The sequence below is a fragment of the Phascolarctos cinereus genome, unplaced genomic scaffold, assembly GCF_003287225.1.
Source record: "Phascolarctos cinereus isolate Bilbo 61053 unplaced genomic scaffold, phaCin_HiC Scaffold_2;HRSCAF=192, whole genome shotgun sequence".
Taxonomy (NCBI): Eukaryota; Metazoa; Chordata; class Mammalia; order Diprotodontia; family Phascolarctidae; genus Phascolarctos; species Phascolarctos cinereus.
This window is the reverse complement of record NW_027555625.1, coordinates 262,023,660-262,043,771: the sequence shown is the minus strand read 5'-3', so window position 1 is coordinate 262,043,771 and position 20,112 is coordinate 262,023,660. Positions and strand designations below refer to the sequence as shown.

The 20,112-nt window shown below is 41.1% G+C and overlaps 1 protein-coding gene across 3 annotated transcripts in view; it reads right to left on the bottom strand.

The window, feature by feature from the left end:
* Nucleotides 1-3,338: 3,338 nt before the first annotated feature.
* Nucleotides 3,339-20,112, bottom strand: part of SARDH (sarcosine dehydrogenase) — a 145,215-nt gene continuing 128,441 nt past the window's right edge. For all 3 annotated transcript variants that reach the window (XM_020981941.2, XM_020981945.2, XM_020981942.2), the window contains 2 exons: nucleotides 16,519-16,654; nucleotides 3,339-4,458 (listed from right to left, as the gene is read on the bottom strand). In XM_020981941.2, the coding sequence (XP_020837600.1) occupies nucleotides 4,333-4,458; nucleotides 16,519-16,654 (262 nt within the window). In that variant the 3' untranslated portion in view covers nucleotides 3,339-4,332. The remainder of the gene's footprint in view (nucleotides 4,459-16,518; nucleotides 16,655-20,112) is intronic.

Sequence of the window (20,112 nt, the reverse complement as noted above, 5' to 3'; positions counted from 1 at the left end):
GAAGCTCACATGAATTACATGGTACACTTTAATGATGCCTGAATATTTCTCAATTGGGCAAAGGTTTCCTACCTTTGAGCTTTTTCACTGGCCATTCCTCATGGTTGGTACCTCCTTATCTCTGCCTCATAGAATCCTTCTAGATTCTAGATACAGATCAAGTGCTGCCTTCTACGCAAATCCTTTCCTAATTCTCCAATTGCTAGCACCTTCCTTCCCTAACTAGCTAATATTTGACTATTTTCTTCTTATTCCGTATGTGCTTATATGTGTACGTGTTCCCCTTCCTCCACTACCCCTCACATTAGAATGTAAGCTCCTTTAGAGAAGAAAAAAAAATAAGGTTAATCACCCTCTTATTCTTGATACTCTTACCTCTAGGTTTTGCAGACACTATTCTCTTACATTTTTTTTTTGTATCCCCAGTGGCTCTCACATAGTAGGTGATTAATAAATACTAACTAATTGATGTCTATGGTACAAATTACCTACAGAATGGGAAAAAAAGCCCATCTAAATTAGGGGGAATCCAATGGCTTCAAGTTTTGAAAATACTCAAGGACCAAAACTCTCATGTTTCTCTAAGTGTCAAACTACCTAGGACCAAATTCCTCCTAGGATTTGTATTCTTTGGGGAGTTGATTGTATCATACTATGTTATGTTATGACATATTGTATCATATATCATATCATATATTATCATATCATATACCATACCATGTCATGTCATATCATGTCATATCATATCATATCATATCATATCATATCATATCATATCATATCATATTATAGTATAATACATTATATTACTCTCGGCTCAAACTTCTCCTTACCCTGTTTTACCACAAGTGGACATTTCCAAAAAAGTAGTAAGTAGCCTTTGGGATGTAAATGGTCACGGGCATAATTCATGGAATTCCAACATTCTACTTTAATAGGAAATAATGGGGCAGCTAGGTGACTCAGTGGAGAGAGTACAGGGCCTGTAGACAGGAAGACTCATCTTCCTGAGTTCAAATCTGGTTCCCAACACTTATCAGCTATGTGACCCTGGGTAAGTCACGTAACCCTGTTCGCCTCAGTTTTCTCATCTGTTAAATGAGCTGGAGAAGGAAATGGCAAATCATTCCAGTATCTTTGCCAAGAAAACCCCAAATGAGGTCATAAAGAGTCTGATTGGACTGAATGACAACTGAACAAGTAAATTTTAGTAGACAAACATTACTACCTTAGCAGTCCTAAGATTTGTCTGAGAAATATGGTGTAGCCAAATGTCCAAGGAACTCCCTTTTGTGACCCTAACAGAACCTCTCCCCATGTTTTGAGATCAGCCAAACCCTTCTAAACCAGAACAGCTCAGAAGAGACCACTGATGTCACCATTTTACCTAAATAATGTCGAATCCCTAAAAAGCAAGGGCCCCTCAATGTCCTGTCTATGCTTGTGTCTCTCAATAATATCTGCCTTGCAGGGTTGTTGTCAGGATCAAATGAAATATTTGTTAAGTGCTTATCACAGTGCCTGACACATAATAAGCACTAGATAAACGCTTATTTTCTCTCCCCTCCCTTCCTTTTGTGTAAAACTCCTTGAGAAGGCTGCCTACAATAAGTGCCTCCACTTTCTCTCCTCTCCCTCACTTCTTAACTCCTTACAATCTGGTTTCTGAACTCATCATTCCCAGAACTGCTCTCTCCAAAGTTATGAGTTGCCAAACTCAATGGCCTTTTCTCAGTGCTCATTCTTCTTGACCACTCAGCAGCCTTTGATAAGGTTAATCACCCTCTTGCTTGTGATACTCTGTTATTTCTATATTGTCCTGACACTACTCTCTTCCATTTTTCCTTCTATTTATCAGACTCCTCCTTCTCAGTCTCCTTTCCTAGATTCTCATGCAGTTCATACCTCCTAGCCAAGCGTGTCCCGTAGGGCTCTGTTCTGGGCTCTCTTCTCTTCTTCCAAACTACTTCACTTGGCGCTCTCATCAGCATCCATGTATTTAATTATCATTTCTGGGCTGATGATTCTCAAATCTGTCTTGCCCTAATCTCCCTATTGACCTTTAATCTTGCATCTCCAAGTGTCTTTCTCAAACTGGTTGTCCAGTAGACACATTAAACTCAACCTATCCCAAACTGAACTGATTATCTTTCTTTCTAAATTTTACCATCCTTCTAACTTCCTTATTACTGTCAAGGACAACATTGTCTTCCTAGGCCCTCAGGCTCAAAACCTAGGTGTCATCCTTGTCTTCTCATTATTTCTCACATCTCCCCACTATTTCCAATCTGTTGTCAAGATCTGTCACTTCACCTTTGCAACATCTCTTGAATATGCCCCCTTCTCTCTTTTTTAGTGCTACCCACTCTCATCACCTCATGCCTGGACTATTGCAATAATCTGATGGTGGGTCTGTCTGCTTCCCCTCTCTGCTCCTGTCTTCATTCAGCTGCCAAAGTGATGTTCCTAAAGTTCAGGTTTGACCATGTCACCCCAGGTGCCATGTCACTTCCTAGTCAATAAACTCCATTGGCTTCCTATTACCTTTAGTATCAAATAAAAACTCCTTTGTTTGGCATTCAAATCCTTTCATAACCTAGTCTCCCCTTCCCTCACCCCCACCCCACTTTCCAGTCTTTTTATACCTCACTCCCTACCTTGTACTTTTCGAACTGTGATCCTGGTCTCCTTACTATTCCATGAACAAGACCCTTTATCTATCAACCTCGGGCATTTTCATCAACTGTTCCCCAGAATGCTCTCCCTCCTCAGCTGTGCCTCCTGGCTTTCTTCAGTCCCAACTAAAATTCTGCCTTTCCCATACCCTCTTAATTCTAGTGCCTTCTTTCCGCTAATTATTTCCTATTAATCCTGCATAAAGCTTGTTTGTACACATGTGTTTGCTTATCTCTCCCATTAGACTATGAGCTCCTTGAGGACAGGGACTCTTTTGCCTCTTTTTGTTTCCCTCGTGTTTAGCACAGTACCTGGCACAAAGTAGGTGCTTAATAAATGTTTATTGACTGACTCAAGCCATAGCTCCAATGTACCCCATGAATCAGGAAAGAGCCGAGGTATCTAAGGAACCAAACCTCACATCATTTCTTTGTGTGTACTTGAAAGAACCAGCATGTCATGCATGCAAGGACAATGGCCAGTTCCTTGTGTCTGCACTGAAGTCTCTCTCCCAGAGAGGAGATAATCACCTAATTGGAGACAAGTTTATTCCTAGCACTATGTGAATTACTTCAACCATATCCCTCTACCCTAGCAAGAAATGACTGACTGAATTGAGTTAAATGAAAAAGGTTAAGGAATGAAATACATAAACATTACTGTCACATTCTCACAAATATTTATTGAGCATGTGTTATGTTACCTGTGCTATGCTACCTCCTAAGAATGACTGATACAGACATATAATCTAAGCCTTCCCTCAAGGGTCTTCAGATCAAGTCTGCAGACAAGACACAGGCATAAAAAGAAGTTTGTTAAAATGATAGAGAATATAAAATACAGAGGAAAGTGCCATTAAGCGGAAATCTTCTAGAAGGCTGGCAGTGTATAGGTCCCACAGTAAATGAAAATCTTTTGTAGATGCATAGACCTGTAACTGAAAGCTTGTTTTCAGGGGCTGCTCAATTGTCAAACAGAATCATACTTAGTAGAGCCATGGGCCTGCTATGAGCCTGGTCTTTGGGCCTGGGAACAAAGCCCTGCTTTAATCTCCCCTAGGTTTCCCCTGGGAGCAGGAAAATGAATCCCACTGGGTCAGAGGCCCCTGAACCCTGACTTTGTTACAATTTTAGGTTCATTGATTCATGTCAGTTCAATTTTTTGAAATATTTACCAAATGTCTTCCATGGGACCTGTACTGTCTTAGAGCCCTGTGGAGGATACAAGGACTAGTCCATCCATTAAAGAAGGTTACAGTTTAGTTGGTGGAACAAACTTTTTGAATGAGGATCAAATAGAAAGCACCATTTGAGGATATTTTTATGTGTTTTGACATATTTTTGAGGATTTTTGATATTTGAGGAAGCAGTACTTCCCACCATCCTAACTCTGAGTCTGGAAGTTTTCTATAGGACGTCACCAGAAAGCAGCTTCTTCAATAGACTGGGCTTCCTTTGATTTTTAAGCCAAGAACAAGAAGGCCACTCAGTCAATTCCAGGGCTCAGATATGGAGAGGCACGGCATGTGTCAAAGCCAGCTGTAGGGGGGCTTGGTCCTTGGCTGGCTGGAAATGGTTGTGGACTTGTTCCCATCTTCTTTTCGTCAGCCCCTGGTACTTCCACTTGCCAGGCAGCCAACATCAGAGACTTCTGGAGTTAATATATTCCCTTTACTCTCTTGTTGTCCGGATCAAATGGAGACTTCACATGAGCTTGGGCGGGGTAGATCACTCCCATTCTCTCAAGGGCATAGTCACCACTCTTCACAAACTCCAGGGACACCTGACAAGTAGACAAGGAAGAAGGCATGACATACATCTTCCCCCATCTCTAAATCTAAGATCCTATGTGCTTTAAAACAGTAGGTTGATCTAACAATAATAATAATTCATAACTCCATGATGTTTTGAGGTTTACAAAGGATTTTCTTCATAACAACTTTATGAGTTAGGTAAACAGAAGTATGATTGCCCCCATTTTAGAGGTGAGGAAACAGAGATTCAGAGAAGGTGAAGGGTCTCAGCCATAGGCCCATTCCTGGAAGGAACCTTGGAGCTCATCTAGTCCAATGCCCTCACAATTTAATGGTCGAGGAAACTTAAAATAATTTTAGATTGTAGCATTTAGAGCCATGAGGGACTTTAGGAATCTGCTAGTCCAACCTCTACATTTTATGGATGAGAAAACAGTGTACCAAAGGAATGACATGATTTGCCCAAAGTGACACAGAGAATAAGGAACAGGGCAAGAGATTCAGACCCAGCTCCCCTGACTCTAAATAGACTAGTCACTTCCCTGCAGCCTTCTGAGGCCATGGATGTGTATAAGTGCAACAAACTCTCCACCACTCTATCACACTGCTTCTGGGGAGAGCTTGAGTTTTCTATCACTGAAGCCTATTCCCTTGGATTTTTGCCTTCACTTTTTGGGATCTAAAAGTAGGAAGACCAGACAAAGGTCAAACAAACAATTCATTTCCCTTCTCTCCCTCCCTGCTCCCCAATAAATCCAGGCTCTTGAGAAAACAGCAGGAAGAATTTTTTAAGGATGGTTTCAACTGAACATGGGCAGGCTCTTCAGTCTCTCTGAGAGCAGCTGTGGTCAGACAAGCAGAGAACCCAAAGTCAAATTGAGTTCACGTCCTAATGGGGTGGAGCAAATGCAGCCAGAGCTAAGTCCAATCACTTCCCAGACACCCTGTCCTCTGGCTCTCTCCTCACCGGCTAAGCTCTACCTGGCTCTGCTATGGGAGAGCTGGAGAATCCAAGCCATCCCAGAAGTAGTCAGTTCTTATAGAGAAGTCAAAGAGTGTCATGTCCGGCCCAGGATGGCTGATGAGATGTGACAGCTGGGCCGGGTGCATTTGCTGTGTCAGCGAGCCGAACCATTTGGACCAATTAGAAATGTGTGTTCTCTCTGTGTAGCAATTAAACCCAGGGCTAGAGCTACTGGAAGAGTGTCCTTAACTCTGCAGCATAAAGAAACAGCTATAATTTCTGGCAGCTCTAGTCTTGTCTGAGAAAAACAGATCTTCACATAATACAAACTTTATAAGTAAGTGGAGCCAGTATACCATGAATTCATGGATGGTTGTGTGATATGTAAAGCTATATACACACAAGGCCTCGACACGTTGGTATATGAATACCAACAAACTGCAATCAGCCTCTGGGGATCCTAAATGTGGAGGGTTTTGTCTTAGCTAGAAAAGTGACTGTTCTTTTTTTAACAGGATTCGGCATTTCCTTGAGCATCTGCTAATCTCTGATCCTGGTGATGTATATCACCTGATAGAGACTCTACTTTGGTTTCTGACCCTAGTGAATTCATTACTTACTTAAAAAATATGTGTTTTATTAATGAATTTTGTCTTTACATTGTGGGAATTTTCAGGAAGAAAAGACCCCTCTCCTCTTTCTATATTAAACCATCTCTTGTGACAAAGATCAATAAAGCCAAAAGCATCTGATATGGTGACCATATCTGATGAGGTATATAACACTGTGTAATTATAGTCCCCAGCCACTCTGCTGTGAGAGGGGAAATTAGTAACTCATCTTCAAAGTTGAATAAAAACTAGCTGTCATTTCACTGCAGTCTTATAAAAAGGGAGCTGTCTTTACATTAATTTAGGTGAATTTTTTTGTGTTTTTGATTTTTGCCTAAGCACCTAAGGGAAGGGGAAGAAGGTGACATGGCGGACCGTAACACCGTAACACCGAAGAATGATAAAACTGAAGAGATGTTCCTCAAAGTTCTGTCTTCGGCCCTCTTTTCTTCTTTCTCTCTACATTTTTTCCCCATTGGCAATCTCATTCACTTCTACCTTCTTTCTACCACCTTTGTGCAGATGACTCCCAAATCTGAATCTCTAGGTTGGACTTCTTCCTGAGTTCCAGACTTATCTCCTCCTCTCTTAGAGAATATTTCTACCTATGCCTCACTTTCAAGTCAGTCTCACCATATCTCAAGCTGGTTTATTATCTTTCTTCTTAACCACGCTCTTCTTTTTTTCATTTCACTATATATGTCTGTGGCATCACCATTTACCAGGTCTCCCAAGTTCATCATCTGTTATCCAGACTGTGATCTTTCTCTTATCTCATATGGAATTGGCCAGCATGTTCTGTTGATTATGCCTAAGTCTTGGTATCTATCCTCTCTTTGATTCGTTTCCCCTAAGGCCACCATCCTAATGTGAGTCTTCATTACCACCTGGACATTACCCTTCCAATAGACCTTTCAGCCTTTTGACTCTTTCTACTTCAAACCACTCTTCACATACTACTAGGATCTATCTTCTTGCACATAAATCTAGTTATGCCACTTCTCTGCTTAAATGACTCTCTAGTGCCTAGCAAGTATTCCAAATGCCTTACCTTGTCATTTAAGGTTCTCTACAATTTGGAGCCAGCCTGCTTATTGGATTTTATTTCATATCACTACCCTGCACATACCACAACAAAACTGAACTACTCACTGTCTCTTGTACATGTGTAATATATATACACATACATATATACATGTGTATATGTATATGGACATATATGTATATGTGTGTGTATAGATATAGATATGTATCCTGATCTCCTATCCCCATGTCTTTGCTCATGCTGTTCACTTTCACTTATCCCAAAATCTGTTGAATTCTTACCCACTCATGCACCTCAAATGCCACCTCCTCCACAAAGATATCCCTGATCCCCTTAGTTAGTTATGACCATTCTTCCTTCAAGTAGCACTTTGTACCCCTCATATACAATCCACGTATCATTTTCTTACATACTTATTTTTGTAGGTGTAGTATGCCAGTACTAGATGAAAGCAGGGAAAATGTTTTATCTAAATGTAATATCTCACCCAGTGCCCTCCCCAAAATTAATAGGCACTTGAGAAACATTTGGTGGATTGAAACAAATGTGAACATAGAATACTAGAAGTGAAAGGGGTGTCAGAGATCTCTGGTTGGATATTTGTTCCAACTCCCTCATTTTGTAGGTGAACTGAGGTGAGAGATGGGAAATGACTTGCTGAAGGTCACATCGTTAATCAGCCACAGGGTTGAATCTATGTCTGATGGCTTTTATGTCACAGCACATTGTCTGCCATGGCCCTGCTGAGGCTATTCACACTGATTAAATTCAAGGTCCTCCCCCTATCTCTATACCTCACCAAATTCCCAAACAAGGAATTACATACTACGACTCACAGATTTCCTAGTACTGAAACTCTTCTCAAACTGTTGAAATAGATTTCCCCAAACATGGCTTTCTTCTAACATTGACTTTATCCACAGAGCAAGCATTCAACTATGTGGAAAGAATTGTGGGGACAACAAAAAGTAATCAAGCCAACCTTCCCCACCCCCCAAAAAAATTTTCCTTCTTTGTGTTTGAAATTCCACACCTAATGGTTTATTCTGAGAGGTAAGGTGGCATAGGGGGTAGAGAGCTGGTTTTAAAAGTCAGGAAGACTTGGGTTCAAGTCTATGTGACCCCGGACAAATCCCAGCCTCCCAGTACCTCCAAGTATCTCTTTAATGAGTTTAAGTTGCAAACCAATTGCTGTCTATATTGGTAGAGAGAAGTTCCCTACTGGAAAGTTTATGTGAAATCACAGGTCTAGACAAGAAAAAAAATTATTCCTTTGGGCTAATATTGCATATGATGATAATAACAAGAAGTTGCATTGACAAAGCACTTTAAAGTTTACAAAGCATTTCTCCCACAACAATGCTTCGAAGTAGTTGGGGAGTAGGTAGGTAATTTAACAGATTAGGAAATTGAGACTCAGAGAGGTAATTTCACCAGGGTCTTATAGTTAGTAAGTGTTGGAGCAGAGATCTGAATCTATTCCTAATGCTCCTCTTTTCCCAATATCATTTTGTTGTTTTTTCTCCTTGGGGTCCTTTTTAAAAAGATAAATAAATCCTAGAAGGGATAATATATGATTAGTTCATTAAAACCTCAGTATGAATTAGTCTGATTATTTTTTCCAGAGCACCTAAGAGCACCAGGGGCCTATGGGTAGAAACAGAAGGGGTGAGGGGGAGGTGAATTAGAGAGCCTGCCAGTGGGCAGGTTCTGTGCCCCTCACCAAATCCTGGGGGTGCGAGTTGGGAACCTCTATTTGGGTTATGTATGGCGGGCCATTTCCACTCCCACACCACTACACCCACACACCCTTTCTCTCATTTTTTCCCTTATTCTGACTTCAATTAGCATGTAAATCAGGCTGGGAGTTATCACACCCAACTGAGAGATTAATGTCTCCCATTAATGTCTGCTTAATGAACACTGCCTTTCCGGCAGGAAACATTCTGGGTCTATGGCTGAGGAAGCCAGCGGAAAGGAAGGACTGGTAAAGAGAGATTAAAAGAGGAGGGCCACCCACCACCCGAACCATTGTCTCTCTTCACTATCAATTTGCATAGTTTTCAATTTGGCCTTAAAGCAGCCCTGGGTGCAAGGTGAATGACAGAGAGAAAATCTCTCACATACTTTTCCGGAAGGACTTCAGGGTTGGCCGTCATTCCAGTTTTTATCCATACTTTGGCAAAAAAGCCCAAGAAGACAGGAAAGTATTTGTTTCAGTGTGAACTGGATTGTCCTTGTAACTTTAGCTCTTGCTTTCCCACTCCTCCTCACTCTTCTCTGAGTTCTCATCCTCCAAGGCCTGGTTCAAGGCCTTTCAAACCGTCCCAGATTGATTATTCCAGACCTCACTGATACATACTTCTCTTTTCTGAGCTCCAACAGCACTTAGACTCTACACAGTACAATTTAACTCTTAATTATATACTGTAATACATGCTAGGATTTAGGGTTGGGACAGATCTTAGATGTTCTACTTAAACAGGATTAAGTGTGACCTTAAAGAAGTCACAATTTCTTTGGGTCACAGAGAGGCCCCTTCTCTAAAATGCTGATGGTGAACTAGATCAATGGTGTCAAATTCAAATAGAAACAGATGCCTTTGGACTGCATAATGACTTAGAAAACCACAAATATTATCTATGCTGTATTTTATTTTTATTTATTTTGGTAAACACTTCCCAATTATATTTAAATCTGGCATCACTCAAGTTTGATACCTCTGGATTGGATGACTTCTAAGGACCCCTTAGAGCTCTTCATCTGTGATACAGGATATGGTAGTTCAACCTAATTATTTTACAAATGAGGAAACTGAGGCCCAAAGAGGTTAATGATTTGCCCAGGTCACATGAGTAGTAAGTCACAGAGCTGAGATTTAAATTCTAACTCCAAACCTTGTGTTCTTTCCAACAAACTTTGCACCAGGCCCTGGGGAAGTTAATTCATTAACCTTCGAAATTTCTGTCCTGGGGCTCAGTTGTTTTGATTGGGGTAACTGCTCATGTAGGCAGCCACGATATCATCTCATAAGGAAAGCTAGGTGGCCCAGTGGATAGATTACTGGGCTTGGAATCAGGAAGACTCATCATGAAGAGCCAGACTACTGGAACAACTCAACAACACCATATGATCTCATGGGCCCCAAACCTCAAACCTTCACCTTTAGACCACATTGAGCCACCCACCCAGGTTATGTTATTATCTGCCTGCCTACCCCTGGTAACCCTTTTGTTTTTGGAAAGGTCATGTCAGTTGGCTATCCTATGCATAAACCCATTTTCCCTATTACTACTGTCAAGGGCACCAGAATCTTGCCAATCCCTAGGCTCACAGGAACTCTTCTCTTGAACTCACTCCACAAACACAACTTTGGCAAGTCCTGTCATTTTTACCTTTCCAACATCTGTTCTACATATCTTCTTCCCTCCAGACCCATCACTACTACCTTAGTAAAAAGGCCCTGATCACTGAATGCCTAGACAAGCAATGCCCTCACTTTTGGTCTCAGGCCCCCTTTAGGCTCTTAAAAATTATTGATGATCCTGAAGGCCTTTTGTTTATAAGAAATCAAAGCTGATAAAATTTTAAAATACTTATTTATTAAACTAATGATAATAGGTCCATTGAAAGCTGCTATATATAACACGTTTTTATTAAAAGTAACTATATTTTCTAAAAAGAAAAAATAGTGATGAGCATCATTGTTTTATATATTTTTGCAAATCTCTTTAAGTCTTAGCATAACAAAAGACAGCTGGACTCTCATATCTGCTTCTGCATTTAATTTGCTGAATATGTTTTGGTTGAAGTATATGAAGAAAATCTGACCTCATACGGGGAAGAGTATTTTAATAGGCAAATAATATCTTAGTATTATTAGAAAAACAACTTTGACCTCGTAGACCCTGAAAAAGCCTCCAGAACCCCCAGGAATTGGTGAACTTTGAGAACCACTGGCCTACACTATTGCAATGGCCTCCTCAATGGCCTCCTCTGTCTCCATTCTTTATTCATCTGATCCAGCTTCTACTAAGCAGCTAAATCAATTTTCCTGAAGCACACACCTGGCCATGTCACTACCCCGCCCTCACTCCCACTCAATCAACTTCAGTGGCTCCCTATTACCCCCATGATCAACTTTAAAAGGCTCTGCTTAGAATTTAAAGTCCTTCATAGTCTTGCCCCTTCCTAGCTTTCCAGTCTTCTTATATTTTAACTCTCCTCCATGTACAGACCTGTACTACAGCAACACTGGCCTTTATATACCCTCCAAGTCTTTGCAATCTGTGTCCAGACTATCCTCTCTACTTGTCTCTGCTTGTTGTTTTCCTTGGCTCACTTCCAATCTCAGCTCCAAATCCATCTTCCGCATGAGACTTTTTCTAGTTTGCCTCAAACCCCCTTACTCCCCACAGCGGATGCTTTCCCTCTGAAATTATTTCCCATCTACTGTATATGTATCAGGTGGTGAAATTGTTTTTTCATGTTGTCTCCCCGTTGCAATGTGAGTCCCTTGAGAACAGGGACTGTTTTTGCCTTTCTTTGTATGTCCAACATATAGCATCATGCCTGGCACATAGTAGGCACTTAATAAATGCTTGTCAACTGGCACATCTTAGTGATGATAGACTCCTTTCCCTGGCCACCACTCCCTTTTATGTTTTCCCCTATTATAACGTGAGCTGCTTGAGGAAGAGACTATCTGTCTTCGTAGTTCTGTATCCTTGGCACTTAACACAATGTCTAGCACACAGTAATATTTAATATATGCTTTTTCATTCATTCATTCACATCATGATTCGACCTGAAACAGCTGTGAACTATGTACATCTGTAAATCTTGGTCACTAAAACAAATTGTAAGCTGTAAACCTATCAGCTTAATGGCTGGAAGGGACCTTAGCAGGTCATCTAATTCACCCTTCCTATTTTAAAGGGTCTTCCCCTTCTCTTATTTTTTCAGTCATGTCCAAACTCTTTATGACCCTACTTGGGGTTTTCTCGGCAAAGATACTGAAGTGCTTTGCCATTTCCTTCTTTAGCTCATTTGACAGATAAGGAAACGGAGGCGAACAGGATTAAGTGACTTGCCCAAGGTCACACCGCTAGTAAGTGTCTGAGGCTGAATTTGAACTCAGGAAGAGGAGTCTCTATCCACTCTGTCTACCCATGCTGCCCATGTCTAGCATGGGTGTAAGTGGAGCTTTCCCCAGGTTGCTGATGTCTAGAAGGGCACAGAACATAAATTTTAGAGCTGGAAGAGACTTTAGAAAGTCATCTGGTTCAACCTTCACATTTTAAAGGACCTTCCTCTTCTCTCATTTCTAGAGCTGTAACTAGTAAGGAGATGAATAGGCTTTTCCCAGGGTGCTGGCATCTAGCTGGGCACATTTCCTCTCTGGTGAGGACTGCTTTCTCCCTGCACATAACTACCTGCCCTGTAATTCACCTTGCAGTGAATAGAGGAGTGCATCCCCCTAGCTGATGCCCCCAGCTCCTCTACCATGGTATTCCTACCCCATGGCCCATTTTATTCCTCTCTGGGGAACTGATTCTCTCCTCTTGGCACAACTGCACCCGTCCACTGCACTGCTTTTCCTTCCCATGCTCTCAACTAGAGTCAAAGTAGAACTATCCTCTGGGCTGTCACTGATTCTCCCAACTTAGTCTGACTTAGCCGTAATATTTCTAGTTCCCCTTCCCCACAACACTCAGCACATTTAATGAACATGTGTTGATTAACTAATTGATTCCCACAAAGTTTCTTCCCTTGGCCTTCATTCTCTACCACACCAGTCAGAGTAGAGGGCTTGAAATGATAGCTCAAATTCCAGGTTTAAGGAAAAGAATATGAAGTACCTGAATAGAATGTTCTATGCCCAGAGCATAACACAGTACTTGGCACATACTAGGCACTTAGTAAATGCCTTGATATTGACTGATAATGTTCTCTTCAACTGTGTATAGCTTTTCAGACTTTCACACCTATAACCTCATTTGACCAATCACTAAGTGTTCATTAAATATCCATTCTGTATTAACTCTCCATTACTAGACTAAGAGCCCTTTTAAGGTGTGTTTGGATCTCTAGCATCTAGTACCCGGTGGTCTCTTATTGAATGATTGCTCATTCACTGAAAGAGACAGTGGTGATGATGGTGGTGGTTGGGTAGTAGAAAGAATTCTGAACTTGGAGCCATAAGAGACTTGGGTTCAAATCCCACTCCTGGTCATTAATTATATGATTGTAATCATTTCACTTGGGGCAGCTAGGTGGCATAGTGGATAGAGACCTGGGCCTGAAGTCAGGAAGACTTGAATTCAGATCTGGCCGCAGACACTTACTAGCTATGTGACCCTAGGCAAGTCACTTTAACTCTGTTTGCCTCAGTTTTCTCATTTGTAAAATGAGCCAGAGAGGGAAATGGCCAAACCAGTATTAGTATCCAGTATCTTTGCCAAGAAAAACCCAGATGGGGTCACAAGAAGTTAATTTCACTCAGCCTTTTTTGAGCTCAGTTTCTTCATCTGTAAAATGGAGATAATAATAATTGAAGAACTTACCTCAGAAAGTTGTTGTAAGGCACAGATTAAATTATGTGAGTCAAGTACTTTGTAGACCTTAAAGTATAATATAGAGATATCAACTATTGCTGTTGCTGTTGGCAGGGTAGCTGGGCGTAATGAAGAGAAGGCTGCCCTCAGAGCCAGAAGAATGGACAAAAAAATATAAGCACTCCTAATTGCCCCAGGGAATTCCCTAAGATTGTAAATTAAAAATGAGTTGCCAATCTATATCAGTGGAGGAAATTTCCTCACTGGAGTCCTCCACCCAAAGGTGGAAAGCATAAATGTGAACCTAAACAAACCAAACCAAACCATAAGTTTTCATTATTATTATTGTTGTTGTTGTTGTTGTTGTTGTTGTTGTTGTTGTTGAGATAGTATAGTAGTTAGAGAAGTAGCTTCAGAATCAGAAAGACCTGGGTTCAAGTCTTACCTCTGATACATTCTAGCTATGTGAGCTTGTGCATATCACTTAACTTACCTCTCAGTGCTCTAGGCAACTCTCTCAAACTCTAAATTACAGAATAAGGACTGACCTGCATTTGTAGAGGTAGATTCTTCACCTGGGAGTTCCCTATATAAAGGAAATCACAGGTCTAGTCCCCATCCCTGTCTTACTGAGTTAAGAAACTTTAAGCATTTGTAAGGAAGTTAATTTACCCTCTTAGAATCAAGAAGGACATTTCCTAATCAACAGCTTGCCATATTATCTTAGTTGCATTGATTTTGTTTATGTAGAAGGGCTTTGGGGGAATTTGGAAGGCCTAATTTTCTCTTCCAAAAAGTTTGAGCTGAAAGCATTTCCTTTCCATTCATTTTCCTACAGAAAGTCCAAGTATTGAAAATCATTCCATTAGCCTCAGAGCCTTTTCAAAGCACTGTAATTGGTATTCAGAGTATTTGTTATTGATGGCAAGGATAATGATAGTATTTCTCACCCTGAAAAGCATTTCAAAAGGAATGGCAGACTCATCCTTTCTCTCTTTTTATATTTCTAGTCTCTCCAGCTATACGGATTTAGGTGCTTCAAGTGCAAGGTTACCCACGGCCTATAGGATGATTAGTTTGGCAGCTCTGTGGAGGATGAATTAGAGAGGAAGACTACAAATTTGGAGACCAATGAGGGAGGTGTTACGACCGAGGTCATGAGGGCGGGAACTAGAATGGCAGCTGTGTGTGTGGAGAGAAGAAAGCAAATGGGAGAGACATGTGGTGGTAAAATCAACAAGACTTAGAAACTGATTGGTTGAGGTGGGTGGTGAAGAAAGAAGAGTCAAGGATAACCCTGAACCCAAGTGATTATCAACTAAAATAAGGAAGTTTGGAGGAGGGGCAGGTTGGGGGGAGGGGGAAAGAAGAGAGAAAAGACTTTTTGGGAATAGCCACTAAGAGGACCAGAATAGAGAAGAATAAGTTTCATATGCAGCAGTGAGGACCCAGTCCAGATTAGATACTGTGAATTTATAGTGGATCTAGATGGCATAGAGGGAGCTCAGTAATTTCATGGACAAGGTAGATGGTAGGGCTAATCTAGAATAGAGAATTTGCTGGGTGTGAATGGTGGTAAACCCAACATGCAAGGGACTCAAAGGCGAAAGTTGAACTGCTTTACCTGTAAGGTAGAAACTGTGAAGGGAAGAAAGTAAAGTCAAAGTAGTATTGATTGATTAAGAAAACAGACATGTATGCAAAGAGTGGAGACAATAATGGCTATTGGAAATTGAAATTCTTTTGCACAAACAAAATTAATGCATCTCAGGTAAGAAAGCAACGAATGGAGCAAACAATTTTATCAAATTTTATCAGATTTCTCAGATAAACATTTGGTATCCAAGAGAGCAGATGGAATCAAAAATCATTTCCTCAATCAATAAGGTTTCAAAAGATGTGAACAAACAGTTCCCAAAAGAATCACAAACTATTAACAATCATATGAAATAACACATAAGAGAAATGCAAGTCAAAATGACTCTGGCACATAGTAGGCACTTCCATATTTTGTTAAATTGAAAGAACATTTATTCATTCATTCAGCCAACTAACCAAGCAGTCAGCTAACCAACAGTTGTTAAAGGCCTATATATGCAGACCATAGAGCAGATGGGATAGAGACAAAGTTAAGATATGGTACAAAAGTGTGTGTGTGTGTGTGTGTGTGTGTAGGGAGGATGCTAAAAGTATTTTGGTTAATTGAGGAAAGGACATTTTTAGAGTAGAATGTCAGAGCAGCGGTTGAGATTTGAAGGAACAGAGTTTGGGTCATTGGTTGCCCTGGTCTTATCCTTTGAGTAAAAAGAATGGGATGGCATTTCAAAATCTCATTCTTTCTGGGTTAGGAAAGAATAGTTGTTATCCTCCGGCTCTGTCCTCAATTCTGACTAACATAAACCCTGTGCTTCAAAAGTCAGAGTCTCTTAAAAGGAAAATGCAAAAAACAACAGCCAACTCAGCCTGGAGATACAGTTTACATGAGTCATTCATGTCACTGCCCCAGCTTTCCATCTTGATCTGCCTCTCCTCTTCTCTCCCTTCCTCCCTCCAGCAGAGGCCTCCGCTCAGCACCTTATCCACCATCACACCCTGTCAGAAATGTCTATCCCTTCCCCATCCTAGCTTTTCCATAGCTGGAGCCCAGGCCCTCCAGGGAGCTGGTGGTACAGGGTAGAGTGCCAAGGACTGAGTGGTTATGGGAGAACTTCCAGCTCTTTTCTTCTGTGCCTTCCCTGTAGGTCTCACAGCCCTCTCTGGCTTATGACAGACGAAGGCTTGGAGGAAAAACAACTCATCCTTTTGTTAGCCTTCTGAGACAGAATACCGTTCTTGACACCATTCTGCATGTCTCTTTTAAAAAGAATTTGGATTCTCAGTTCCTTAAGTTGAGCCATCCCCCAAGTACTTACCGGACCTCCATCTGGGTTCTGGATGTATCCATAGGCAATGGTTTTATTGAGGGCAAAGCCAAAGTCTGCCTTCCGAATGTGGCCGACTACTTTTTCATTTCTCCAGATGGCTTCCAAGCCAAACATGGGCACCTTTCTGTAAAAAAAAAAAAACACTCACACATTCAACAAAAATGTACCAATCACTATGTACAATGGGCTGGGGCAGGTTACAAAAGTAAATAAGACCTGTTCTCTTCCCCCAGGGACTCTAATTCCAAAGAACTTAGTCAAGTAGGGGAGATAAATCAGGTCTGCAACTGTAACCTGGTGCAGAGTATGCTGCAAGGGGCTAGGAGGGTTCGGAAGAGGGCACGAATGTCTAATGGGGGAATTCTGGAAGGAGAGGTTTCAAGGAGGAGGTGGCCTTTGAGCTGATTCTTGAAAGATGACTGGGATTTCAACAGGTAGAGGTGAAGAGGAGAGCACGAAAGATTATCAAACAAGCAAGAAACAAGAGTTTATTAAGTGCCAACCATGTGCTAGGGGATGGAGATACAAAGGAAAAAGCAAAATGGTTCTGCCCTCAAGGAACTTACATTCTTTTGGAGGAGACAATATGTACATAAATGAATGTGGTGAAATATGCATAAAATGAATGCAAGCCAATTTGGGGGGCAGACACTGGCCTCTGGGAGGATCAAAAAATGCTTTGCATGGAAGGTATTGCTTAGGCAGAGTTTTGAAGACAAAAAGGAATTTTAAGAGGGAGAAGCGAGGTGAGAGTACATTCCAGGCACGGCAGATGGCCAAGGCAAAGGTGTGGAGATGGAATTTAAGGTGTGAGGAACAGCTAGAAGGCTGGTTGGATTGCATCAGAGAGCACCGGAATGACAGTGATATGTACACTGTATGTAGGTATGTGTGTGTATAAAATAAACTTTTTTCATAAAAATAAAAATTTCTGTCCATGTATCTATGCATATATGTATATGTGTGTGACTGTTGTGTAGACTTGAAAAGATAGTTTGGGGCCAGGTCATCAAGGGCTTTAAAAATTAAACAAAAGAGCTTCTATTTAATCTTAAAGGCAATAGGAAGCCATCAGAGTTTATCCAGCAGGAGTGTAACATGGTCTGACTTATACTTTAGGAAAATCACAGAGGTACATAGGCTCAGAAGTTTAAACTCTTCTTGGGGATTATCAGGTAAAATGTTTTGACTGAAGCTTTGGTTAAATGAAGGGGAACAGGTTGAAATAAGATTGGAAAGGTAGCAAAGGAGCAGGTTGTAAGGGGCCTTTTGCCATTATGGAGCCATTGAACAGGTTTTCTTTCCATTAATTAAGTTTTAGTTTTCAACATTCACATCCATAAGATTTTGAGTTCCAAATTTTCTCCCCCTCTCTCTCCCCCTCCCCCAAGACAGCATGCAATCTGATATAGGCTCTACATATACATTTATATTAAACCTATTTTCACATTAGTCATGTTGTAAAAAAGAATTAGAACCAATTGGGGGGAACTATGAGAAAGAATAAACAAAAGAAGAGAGCGAGTAGTATGTTTCAACCTGCATCTAGACTCCGTGGTTTTTTTTCTCCTGGATGTGAACCATCGAAGGTTTTTAGGCAGTGACATGAGATGACCAGAGGATCACTCTCACAGAATGGATAAGCTAAATTGGAGGTGGGGAAATAATAGAGATAGGAAGAATGGTCAGGAGGTCCTTGCCTCAGGGGTAATTCTATAGAGGAAGGCTTGAGCCTTCTGGGATGTGAAGGTATACCTAGAAAGTTGGTTCCAAAACCAAAATTATGTTTATATCATCCCACTTCAGCACCCGGACCTCAGAGAAGAGAGCAATGCAGTAATTATGACATCGTAGAAAAACAAAAGGAAAACTGCCACAAGTCAGAAAAACTGGGTTCTAGACTATTATTTCCAAGGTTCCCTCATTCAGGAGCCTGGGCATTCACCTATAATTTCAAAGTTCCTTTCTTTGTCTTTATAGTATCTGTGAGAGCCATCCTTTGGATACAATGAATCTGGACAGTGGACAGTGGCGTTGTCTGGTTCTAGCCCTTGCTGTACCACTAATTTACAATGTGACCTTGAGGGCCTCATACCATCTGGGTCTCAGTTTTCCCGTGGGAAGACTAGAGACAATAGGCCCTGACCTCCCTGACTCACAAATAGGTGGACATGAAAAGGTATTAAAGCTATGGAAAAATTGAAGGCATTCTTTTCTTTTTTGGTAATCCTGCACTGAAAGTAAAGTGAAAATAATGGGCACTTGTCTCATCTTTTAAAAATCAAGCACCTTGAAAAAATACCCACGAGGCGGAAAGTTGTTTTTTCTCTCTTGTTTCAAAGAGGATTTCTAGATGTTGAGGATGCAGATCTGATGGAGCTCTCCTGATCAGCACTACATTTGTCTGAGACCTTGTCCCTGCTTAGAGGAGGACATCTCAGCTCCAGCCCCCAAGCAAGAGCTGTGCAGAGAGGAGGAAGAGGAGGAAAAGGAAGAGGAAGAAGAAGAAAAGGAAGAAAAAAAGGAAAAGGCAGAAGAGGGAGAGGAAGAAAAGGAGGAGGAAGAGGAAAAGGAGGTAGGAGAAGAAAGAAAGAAGGGGAGGAGGAGAAGGAAGAAAAGGAGGAAGAGGAGGAGAAAGAGGAGTTGGAGGAGTCAAGTTAAAGGACATGCAAACAGAAGATAACCTAAAGAAATTCTGGGAGAAGATGACAAGCTACAGATTTTTTTTTCCTTTTTTTTTTCTTTTTTCTCTAGCTCATTACACTTGACACATCTTTTGAAGGCCTTCTTAAGGCGCAGCCAGGAATCTGGCCACATGTGACCTAGTTCTCTCTGACTGTCAATGATACCAGGCCCACATCAGTGAAGTCCCATAATTGCAGTCATGGTGTTTTACCTTTTATTAGTATCAAAAGTCAGACTTAGAAGAATCATCAGAAGATTATTTGCACTACTTGTAAAAGTGTTAATACTGTTAATAGTCTTATCTTTTATGTCATTTTCTAGGCCCTATCCTCCAAAAACCCATGGAAATCTTTTTCCTAAGGCACAGCTCATATCATTTCTTCCTCTGCTCATAAACCTTCATTGGCTTACCCATTAGCTAGTGAATAAAATACCAAATCCTTAATCTTTGGCAGCCCTTGGCACTTAGGGCCTCCCACAATTTGGCTCCAGACTCTGCTTCCAGATTCATTTCTCGTTTTTTTCTTTGGTTTTTTTTTTGTTTGTTTGTTAGACTTCTTTTATATTTTATTCCCCTCCCCAACTTCCCTCCCTAGTTACATGAAAAAAATTTTAACTTTTTTTAAAATTTTGAGTTCCAAATTCTCTTCCTTCTTCCCTCCCCTTCTCCCTCCCAGAGATGGCACCAGCCTTATTTCACAATGCCTCACAGAATCACAGAGACTAAGATCCACACAGAACCTTGGAAATTATCTAGTCTAGCCTGCTCCTGACAGACCACATACATCTACCCTGCTATCAGGACAAGCAGGCATGCTGGCCTCAGCCTGGAGCCTTCCAAAGAGGGAGAAATGGCTAACACTTGGTGTAGCCCATTTCACTTTTTGATGATTCCGA